This window comes from Triticum aestivum, chromosome 7B (assembly GCF_018294505.1).
Source record: "Triticum aestivum cultivar Chinese Spring chromosome 7B, IWGSC CS RefSeq v2.1, whole genome shotgun sequence".
NCBI lineage: Eukaryota > Viridiplantae > Streptophyta > Magnoliopsida > Poales > Poaceae > Triticum > Triticum aestivum.
Window position 1 is genome coordinate 727,432,277 of NC_057813.1, and position 10,152 is coordinate 727,442,428.

Consider the following 10,152-nt stretch of genomic DNA (forward strand, 5'->3'; position numbering starts at 1 on the left):
TTTCTTTTGAGGGGTGAGGTTACGGCTAGCTGGGCTGCCCATGCTTGATAGCCCCCAAAAATCAGGGCATTTTTTTTCCGCCAGATTTTGACTGAAAATTGCTCTGAATGTGCATTTTTGTTTCGGCTTTTTTCTATTCTGTAAAACTTGTTGAAACTTTGACAGAATGAATATGAGGGTAGTGTGGATTTTTTAGATTTTTTGCAAAAAAAAGCTGTCACTTCCATTTTTTTGGTGAAATTTGTCCTAGAATGACTGTATTTAATTTTTTTTTATTTCCATTTATATTCAAGAATAACTTGTTGAAAATTTCCCAGATTGAATATATGGGTAGTTTGGATTTTTGATAATTTTTTTTTACAGAAATTCTGGGCACTTTCCTTTTTTGGCCAAATTTGTTCGTTGGGAGAGATAAAACCACAAAACTGAACTAATGGCCTGACTTCCTGGTGCAATTTAAACGCAATGGTAGTGCAGCTACTAAGCTGCACAGCTGCATACGTACCCGGGTATGCTTGATGCCAGCTGAGTGCGCCTAACTAACAGCTACATATTACTTTGTTGATTAAGGGATTGATTAATGCAAGTTGCCCCTTGAGTATTACGCCTATGGCTTGAGCGTGTTTGCTGCTGACTTAATTACACTAAGCCCCATCCCCATGCGATAGATTCAGATGCCAAGGAGCCAAGTTCAAATTCAAAAAAGAAAAAAGAACTTGAAAAAGTGCCAACAGGCCATATGCGGCCCAAAACTGCGGGCCCTGCGACAAGCAATCCAAGACTGCAACCACGCGAGTGGACAAGCTGTGCTAAAAAAAGAAAAAAAATATATCCAGCGGACGTACGCTACGACAGGAACGACGCGTTAGCATGTGAGAAAATTAGATTATGGCGAAGAGATCTAGGTGGTGACAGACGCGCTTCCCTTTTTTCTAGGCATCTATCCACATGGACCCACCCAACTGCCTCTCCAGTCCGGTCAACTTACCCACCCTTCTTCCTCCTCGGGCTGCTAGCTCCGTATAAATCCACACCTGCCCGCGGCTAGCTAAGATTCACCTCGCTTCTCTCTTCACATCAAGGATTCATCTGGCCTATCTCTTCCCCGCAGGAACCCCCCAAACTGTTCCTCTCAAGGTTAGCGCCTAATTTTGTGAATCTTGTTACTTATTTTCAGATCTAGCACTGCTTTGGCGAAATGAATCCACACATTTCTTAGCTCGTCAGAAATGGCCTCCGGGAGTCAAACCCAGGAGAGCAAGCAGCCAAGCCCGGAGCTGCCGAAGCAGCTGCCGTTCGACTTTCTCAAGAAGATCACCAACGATTTCGCCGAAGACCGCAAGATAAGCGGCAGCCCCTTCGGCACACTCTACAAGGTCTGCTTTCTCTTTCTCCCCTGCTGTTTTCCTCTGCCTCCTGTTAATTTATGCTGTGCTAATACAGAGCACACGTACGCGGTTAAACAGGGGATTGTGCCGGATGACGGCAGAGTGATTGCGGTGAAGAAGCTTCAGGAGAACGCGCCAATGCCGGCTGACAAGCAGTTCAACAAGGAGGTCCAGAATGTGATGTCTCTCAAGCATGAGAACATTGTGGAGGTCGTTGGGTTCTGCAGCGAGACGCAGAAGAAACTGGTGCAGTTTGATAAGAGATACATCCAGGCAGACATCACTGAGAGCTTGATCTGCTATGAGTATTTACCTAATGGGAGCCTTCAGGAGAATCTTTTTGGTATGCCAACGTATCTTGCATTTCTTTTTTACTAGTCCTTGATGTTTGCATTTCAAACTGGAGCTAGGAAATCACATTCTTGCTATGCTGTTTATAGTTTCAAGTCAACACCCCATGTAACTTCTCATAGTGTATGTTTACCGTATTTATCTTGTTACCCTGATGATATGCAGAGCCCAAAGATTCGACTAAACAAGATATTAGTTGGGACACACGCTTCAAAATAATCAAGGGGATTTGCCAGGGCTTATATTTTCTGCACAAGTTGGACATTCCCATTGTCCATATGGATTTGAAGCCTGAAAATATACTGTTGGATGCAAATATGGTGCCAAAGATCGCCGATTTTGCACTCTCACGGGTCTTTGGCCAAGAACAAACCCGACTGTGCACACAAACAGTTGTCGGATCATAGTAAGCTCACCATGAAATTTCATATCAGTAGTTGTTCCTTGGTTACAATGTATATGCCTTCTGCCGCTTCAGCTTTGCCTAATGAACTTTTGATGTTAATGTGATCCAGTGGGTACATGGCTCCAGAATATCTTTACAGAGGTGAAATCTCGGCTCAGTCAGACATATACAGTTTAGGCCTAGTGATAATCGAGATCGCCACCAGAGAGCAGAATCCTCGCGAAAAAGACCAACCATCTGCGAGAAGTTTTGTCGATAAAGTAAGAGGAAATATCACTTTGTTATTTGATAAGCAAAGCATATTTCATACATTTTGTTTGTTTATTGTGACTAAGCATCTTGACTCCACTTCTGTAGGTGCGTAAAGAATGGACGCTGGAGAACATAACATCCGAGTATTCATCACTGGATCATGAAAGCCTCCAACAAGTTAAAACATGCATTGATATTGGGTCAAAATGTGTTGAGATTGATAGAACAAAAAGACCTCGGATAGAAGAAATCGTTAACTCGCTCAAAGGACTACATCCAAGCCAAAGGGTTACCGAGGTAATATTACTGTTCTGGATGTAGGAATCTTTGAGTGAACAAATTTAATTTCATGTCCTCAAAGTTTAGAAAAAACACATTTTTTTTTTGCATTTTCAGGTGTATAGGATAAAATGTTTTGAATAAGATATATGCAACCTGGCCATTATCTGCATAATCTGCTTGTTTATTATAATGGTGTCAACTAAATGCACAATTTACTTTGTTTCCTCTCATTTTTATTACACATGTTACTGTATTACTTAAACATATTTTTCCTAAGTAAATCAAACATCTGGATGAGCATATTTGGACATTTCAAATGATTCTAACTTGCTATATATACGAACTTCTAGGTCGCCCGTCCGTCTACAACTACCAAGAAGTCAATTAGCTCCTTTTTTGGTCATAAGAAATGAAACATGCACGCCCTGTTATTGCTGGAAGACTGTAACTTTAATTTGGAAAGAAGACCCTTTGTTGCCATGTCATTTTGGAAATATTGAAGTGTAATTTTGTATGTGTAATGTATTTTATTATTATTAATCATGCAACAGTAGTTTTAGCGTTGTCTCTGCTTATGTCAGTTTGAAATGAGAATCTGTTTCTCTAGCATGCAAAGTCGTTGACTAAGATGGTACAAGTTAATCTTGTTTTGTAAGAATTACGTTCGTTGATTTCAAATATTTAAAAGGGGGAGACTATCTAGCTCGGACGTCCTATCCAGAGCAAAAGTAGGACGCCTGCATAGCCGTTCGATATGAATTGGAAAAAAGAAGAATAATAACACGCCTCCCAAATACTAATTTTATTTGGCTACCACACGGCTAAAATGCAGTAAAGAAAATCAGGTAGGAGCTCTGTTCCCAAGACCTTTTTCTTTTCAGGAAGACATAGTCAGTGAGGCTACACACAATACGTTTTTTTGTTTGTTTGGAGGCAACACCGAAGGGATTTCCTTTTAGGGGAAGGCAACACAGAAGGTTTTTTTTATGGGAAGGCAACAGAGCACGAGAGCACATTTCTGTTTTTTTTAGGTAAGAGCACATTTCTGTTAGGCCTCGTGGAGACAATCCACCTGGCCCAGTGGAAACCGGCCTGGGTTACCAGAGCACATTTTTAATAGAACGGCCGGGCCCAAAGCCCAACATCCTGCAGATCTTGGGCCTCACATTTCTACCGAATTTCAAATAAAGCCTGAAATGAATGATTACTGGACTTTCCAGAAAAATAGTTATAATAATTCATCTTACTACCGAGAATAATTATTTATAATTTTTGAATAACAACATAGCCATTTTCTCTATGGTGGGGCCAGGCCCAGGCTTGCATTTCAGGGCATGCTTTTGCAAGCCCGGCACAGGGTATGCCCCATGCATCTAGCAACAATTATGTGCAGATAGTTTTTTCTAAACTTAAACCTTCCATTTGCGACACATGCAAAAATGAAAGAATAATCAGAGATTCAAAGAAACAATGTAAGCTTATAACAACTTGCTGGAAAAACAACCAGCTGGTGATTTTTGCACAGGTCACAAAATAACAATGTTTTAGTTTTTATGTTTAGCACATACATACTTGTATCCATTCTCTACATGCATGATTTTTTTTAGTTTTCATAACTTAAAATAGTGTGTTTTCTCTCTTGTAAAAAAAGCTGTGTTTTTTGGCCAAATTCCTTACTGGGATCAAATCTACCCAAGACTAGATTAGCATTTCCCTGGGTCACCGGGTTTGCTAAAAACCTCTTGGGTCGACTCATTTAACCGAGTCAATATTACCTCCAGTCTTGTGGCGTGCCCGATCCAGTGGAGGTCTTGGGTTTTTTCTTGGGTCAGCTGCTAGTCTGTTTTTTTTTTGTGTGTGTAGGTATTCACTTTGTGAGAGATTATAATGATTTTGACAACTTCATAAAATTCATGTTTTATATTAGCTTCATCTAGCCGGAATTTTCTTCTCCTGGCCTCGTGCTAGCTTCATCTAGCTGTCTTAGTCAAGGCCAAAAGCATCATCAATTAGCACATAATTGGGGGTCAGCTTTGGGCAGCACCACAACACAAGCCGGAAATTATTCCCTGGTGACTTGCGAGTTGCTTCTTGGTGTGGCATATATCTCACACGTGGGCAACAAAATTCAATTGTGGGGAATCATTGGGAGACAGAGATCAAGGACAATATGGCTCATGTTTTTTTTGGACAGTCTCACGTGCTTTTGAGGGACAATAAGAGATAGAGACCAAGGACTTGATGGGGCTCTCGTACGTGGGACTGCAAAGGGGCTTGTTAAGCATGATGAACGGCTAGAAATACATTATACTTTAATCAGATGGACATAATTTCTTAACATTTAGAATTAACGTGGAACCTCGTATGGTGCTTCCAATTAGCAAATATAAGATCTTTCATGCTTAATACCAATCTTCCTAGACCGAAGTGGTGCTATAATACAATCTGTGCATGCTACAATACATATTTCAAGAAGGCTGGTGGTGCTTTGTTCCTTCATCATGCTAGGTGTTGGTCGATTTCCTCCTGATTTTCTAAATTAACTAGGCACCAACTTTTTCTTAATAAATGAAAATGACAAAGATTTTTGTCTCGAGTTTCAGAAAGCAATTAAGCTTGATTATTCGTCGAACTGCCATTTCATATACTTGACATTTAGTCAACTGATCAATGTTATGTTGCTCTTTATTGCATATGAATATATCTTTGCTTCCCACAATATTCTCATAAAATGTTATTGTACAACAAATGGGCAAAAGACATTATTGTCAACTCCTGTTTCGTAGAAGTTTCATAAATAAATAATTAAATGAGAACAACTCCAAACTGAGCCAAACAACAAACATGTCGCAAAGAGAAAAAATATGGATTGCCCAGAAAACCATTGAACAATGACCCGACACAGATGAACACCGGAATAATGCAGTGCACTGACTCGGTTTCAACCCGTTACTTCTGCTGTTTTAGCTGGTGACTCCACGATTAATCTGCAACACAGGGAAGAATTGCGATGGTATTATTAGGCAATCGAAAAGTATTAAAATAAGATATCAAAATCTTGAGATTAGTCATGCTTTTATGGGTTACATATTAGTCCCAGCAGGACATGAATACCTTGAGATTAGTCATGCTTTCCCTTGACATCATATTTGCACATCTTCTTCTTGGCACAGTTGATCAGGATGTCAGCAGAATCAATACCTAGGAAACACCGACACATCACACGTGAATACCCCGGGAAACCAAAAAGTGAAAGCAAAACACTCTGAACAATGCAGAGAATGAGCATCTAAAAACACAATGTAGAGTGCAGAGCATGAGGAGAACGGCTTTTGATGTAAATGCACCTGCAAGGTACGCCCCGTGGACATATCCGTTGTATTTTTCGCTCGTGTGCTCACCCGTGAAGTAAACCCTCCCAACGGGGGCCTGAATTACATCATAGAAAATGATGAAATTGGCTTGTTGTCAATGCATGGAGAAAATGCAAGAATGCTGTAGTAGTAGATTTTTGTACCCGGATGAGGTCGTATTCGTAGCGGTTGACGCCGATGGGCCAGTTGGAGAAGGAGCCCTTGAAGAACCGGTTGGACCACCACCTCGGCACGAGGATCTCGGTGGCGTCCGGCACGTCCTTTCCGGGGAACATCTTCCGCAACACCGCCACTGCCTCGGCCATGGTCTGGTTGTCGGACTGCTGCTCGATCCTTCTCGACTCGTCGTCGGTGACCGTGACCAGCAGCACGTTGGACCCGGGGTACTGCTGCTCGAACTGCTCCCACACGGGGAAGTAGCCTCTCCTGCCGCTGGCGTAGAGGAAGAACTCCTTGCCGGTGCCCTCCGGCCAGAACCTCTTGGGGAACTTGAGGAAGATCTTGGTGTAGACGGCCATGTCGAACTGGTAGATGGACACGATCTTCCACGACGGCAGCTGCGGCTTGAACCGTATGAGGTCGGTCTGGAGAACGCCGAGGCTGGCCGAGACGACGACGTAGTCGGCACGGTACACCTTGTTGTCCTCGGTTTTCACCGTGACGCCGCTCGGGAAGTAGCTGATCTCCCGCACCACCGTGTTGAGCTTGAGCCTCGGGTCGACGATGGCGCCGGACTTGCGGTCGGTCTTGAGGTACTGCCCCGCGACGTGGTACACCACGGACTCATACCCACGCTGGTCGGCCACGAAGTAGACGTCGTCGCCAAAGTTGCTGAACGTCGGTAGTGGCTGCGTGTTCTGCAGGCTCGTCACGCGCGGCGGCTCCGCGAACTCAAAGTCGTGCTGGTAGTAGTCGATCACCATGTCCACCGGCCTCGCAGGGCCCGAAGGCATGCTGCAACACAATGGAGGTTGCACGAATCAATGAACCGGAAAATAAAGATACTCCCTTCGTCTCATAATAAAAGAGCGTTGGTGTTAAAAACGCTCTTATATTATGGGACAGAGGGAGTAGTACATTTCTCTCTTGATAGTTACAAATAATTTGCTTGCAAAAGGGAGAAGCAGGCGTGCGCATCTGGCTGATCCGGTCGATGCAACGGTCGGCCGGGAGGTACACTTTCCATTAAGATATTTAGCACTTTGCCTGAGGCGTTATTTTGTGTAGCTGTGAGCAAGCTTTAGGAGTAGTAAAATAGTTGGTGATATCACACTTGAAGAATCTTGCCCTGTCACGCTCGATCAGAGGCATGAGGTGCTAATGATGCTAGACTACTGGTCACACTATGCCTTTCAAGATGCTAGCTAGGTCGCCGTAGACGAAAATGGAGTGGGTAAACGGAAAAAATAGTTAGTGATTTTAAAAACCTGGGGCACTTTTACATGAAATTTGGATCTTGGACTCGGCAGTGGCTACGCAATTTGATGATTGTGCTACGCAATTTGCTGGAATGCACTTGTTGGATAAAGAATATACATTTGATAAGTCTTGTTCAGGCATTGGTGGAGACATGTACATAGAGTAGTAGTTAGAGATAAGGTTGAGCATGAACCATCATATGACTTTCAATTTGTTGGAAACAGACTCCTCTTAGTAGCATAAACAAAAAAGACTTTCAACCCCCCAGTCCCTGGTTAGGGCCCGTATATAATTCCGAGAATTGTCAAAGGATTTATCCCAGGAATTGTTTCTTATGTGAGTAGTTTTTTTTTACGGGAGTGGGTTTATTCATAGGATTGCATTCCACCAGAATTTTGGCAATCAATTCATTTGAACTGTATTTCATATGAAATTTTCATACACTCCAACTTGTGAAAAATCCTGTGTTAGACGGATCATTGCCTTCTAGTGCAGGATTATGGGTTAACGTCACACCATCAGATCCATCTGGCGGGCTGCATCCGACGGCCATATACAACCCCTTGCACTAAAGAATGTGGCTTATGGGCGTGGAGGAACCACGAAAGGCAAGATCCATTCGCTCTAAATCCCTAACAAATCTCCCAGAGTTCATGGTTAAAAACTAGAACACATCACTAGCTAGCTACTGCAAGGGGCAAGGAGGAAGATGAAGGGTATAGATACGTACTGGTCGTTGAGGCGTTGCATGGCCATGACCGACATGTCCTGTTGGCCGCTGTGGTGCAAGGTGCCGGAGAGCTTGCTCCCACTCTCCTCCACTTCATCCATCCTCTCGATTATCTTCTCAACAACTTTCTCGTCGTAGAGGCCACCGCTGCATCCATACAAGAAAATTAATCAGCTCCGCTGTGAACAAAATGTAAATAATTTTCATAATATTTGGTTGGATCAAAGTTAAATCTAAGCGGATACTTCCGCCCTTTGGCAGAAAAAATCACTAAATTTGAGGGAGATACGGTTTGATTTCGGCCATGACTGAAATATTTCTGAAACTGAAATTCAAAAACCAGCACCCGCACATACTCTTGCTTGTAGGTGTTGCTGGCGAGGTGGTCGAAGTCGGAGCGGAAGGTCCTGAGGTTGAGTCCTCCGGTGCCATTGGCCATGGTCCAGATGGGGTTCATCTCGTCGCCGTTCACCCCTTCCACCCAGTTGGCACCCATCTCCACGTTCACCCCGGCGAACTTGGTCTTGTGGATGCGCCCGCCGATGCGGTCCGTCGCCTCCAGGATCACCAGGTCAGTGATCCCAGCCTCGGACAGCCTCTTCCCAGCCGAGATCCCTAAGACCACCAAGCACAAGAACTTGCATCAGTTACATGTGCACTCAAACCAGCCTCCCCCATGCATGTATCCATGTCCATGCAAAATGCATGTATGTAGCGTATAGCTTACCGGACATGCCGGCGCCGACGATGATGACTCTGGGACCGGCGGCGGTGGCCAGGGCGGCGCATTGTGCTGCTACGACGAGCAGCAGAGCTATGGCCGTGCAGGGCTTCATCCTTCTCCTTCTTTCTCTCTCTCTCTCACGAAGCTCGGATACTTCTAGCTAGCTAGCTTGTGTTGAAGGATGGTGGTCCGTCGTTCAAGTGTATATAAAGAAACGGTGCAAAACGCGACGGGGCGCGGGGGTCTCTCAAGCTACTAGTAAAGTTATTCTTGGCTAACGTGGGTTGCTCGGAAGCAACATTACCTTACGACATGCTCCGGCCGGCCGGCCGAGAATAATATTGTGTGACTATAGCACAAACGGTTTGACCAACTCAATCCTTGGGCCCTTACCTTCAAAAAGACAAGTCCCCGTCCCTGTCTATCTAGACAGTTCATCTTTGTGAATATATTCATGCACATGTTTTCTAAGAAATCATATCCTCCAGTTTGGTCCAACTTTAATTGTCAAGTCCCTTTCCGTTCTGCACAATAGCCACTTCTATTTTCCTATATGTTGCACCAAGTTTTTGTTGTGGTTTCAATTAATTTCCAAAAAGTCCATGTGCAACTTTGACATAAATGCAAGAGGAAGTCAAACTATTCTGAAAATACTTAAAAATCGATACAAAATAATGAAACCATGTAGAAACTAATGAAATAGCTTAAAGTGGGTCTCGAACCACTATGACATCCAAACATGTACCAAAACTACATGAAACCATGAAAGCAAAACATAAGTCACCAAAAGTCAAATGAAACGCATTCAACTTTGGTCTCACACTATGCTCAGTGCACCGGTTCATGCTCAATGGCGAGCACGTATTTTCTTACACAATGCCGATGCTCCATAAGCGTCTTGAGTCCTACCGACCTTTGCTTTGAGGTGCTCCTACATTCAGTCAGATGTCAGAACAAATGCAACACATATCGACATACCTTGAGGTCCTAGTTGAGCATGGAGCGTCAACACCTAGCTATATTAATTCTTATAAGGAGAACACATCGCAGGGGAGGCAACCGGTAAGTCACTTTTGCGTCTTTTTTAGTTGCATTCCTGGTTTGTTGTTCCATGAAGTTCTTATGGAATTGGTTTGGGATAATCTTCAAAAGGCAATTTTTTAAAAAATTGGTTGACTCCGTTACTTATCACGATTTTGTTGGACACCTCATTGTTGTTTTGCTGC

General features: G+C 43.5%; 2 protein-coding genes across 4 annotated transcripts; one reads left to right on the forward strand and one right to left on the reverse strand.

Annotated features, from left to right (window-relative positions):
• Positions 1–924: 924 nt before the first annotated feature.
• LOC123160658 (cysteine-rich receptor-like protein kinase 6) lies at positions 925–3,288 on the forward strand. 3 transcript variants are annotated; one of them, XM_044578486.1, is made up of 7 exons: positions 925–1,137; positions 1,220–1,376; positions 1,467–1,731; positions 1,905–2,145; positions 2,255–2,405; positions 2,503–2,694; positions 3,030–3,288. In XM_044578486.1, exons 2-7 carry the CDS (start codon positions 1,230–1,232, stop codon positions 3,090–3,092), a joined length of 1,059 nt encoding a protein of 352 aa, XP_044434421.1. In that variant the 5' UTR covers positions 925–1,137; positions 1,220–1,229; the 3' UTR covers positions 3,093–3,288. The 3 variants fall into 3 exon arrangements, with proteins under 3 accessions (XP_044434421.1, XP_044434422.1, XP_044434423.1); XM_044578487.1 differs by having other exon boundaries at positions 1,228–1,376; XM_044578488.1 differs by having other exon boundaries at positions 978–1,376; positions 1,444–1,731.
• Positions 3,289–5,343: 2,055 nt separating this feature from the next.
• LOC123159095 (polyamine oxidase 1) lies at positions 5,344–9,163 on the reverse strand. Its single transcript, XM_044576898.1, has 7 exons — positions 8,930–9,163; positions 8,559–8,817; positions 8,203–8,349; positions 6,197–7,007; positions 6,027–6,108; positions 5,794–5,880; positions 5,344–5,666 (listed from the first exon to the last, which is right to left on the reverse strand). Exons 1-6 carry the CDS (start codon positions 9,036–9,038, stop codon positions 5,801–5,803), a joined length of 1,488 nt encoding a protein of 495 aa, XP_044432833.1. The 5' UTR covers positions 9,039–9,163; the 3' UTR covers positions 5,344–5,666; positions 5,794–5,800.
• Positions 9,164–10,152: the final 989 nt, after the last annotated feature.

What these genes read in the sequence shown, in the direction of transcription:
- LOC123160658 (XM_044578486.1), top strand. Translation starts at nt 1,230, where the DNA reads ATGGCCTCCGGGAGTCAAACCCAGGAGAGCAAGCAGCCAAGCCCGGAG. An exon ending in CAAACAGTTGTCGGATCATA is followed by an intron (nt 2,146 to 2,254) that starts GTAAGCTCACCA and finishes AATGTGATCCAG; the next exon opens with TGGGTACATGGCTCCAGAAT. An exon ending in CGAGAAGTTTTGTCGATAAA is followed by an intron (nt 2,406 to 2,502) that starts GTAAGAGGAAAT and finishes CCACTTCTGTAG; the next exon opens with GTGCGTAAAGAATGGACGCT.
- LOC123159095 (XM_044576898.1), bottom strand. Translation starts at nt 9,038, where the DNA reads ATGAAGCCCTGCACGGCCATAGCTCTGCTGCTCGTCGTAGCAGCACAA. An exon ending in AGCAACACCTACAAGCAAGA is followed by an intron (nt 8,350 to 8,558) that starts GTATGTGCGGGT and finishes GTATGGATGCAG; the next exon opens with CGGTGGCCTCTACGACGAGA. An exon ending in CCACGGGGCGTACCTTGCAG is followed by an intron (nt 5,881 to 6,026) that starts GTGCATTTACAT and finishes GGTGTTTCCTAG; the next exon opens with GTATTGATTCTGCTGACATC.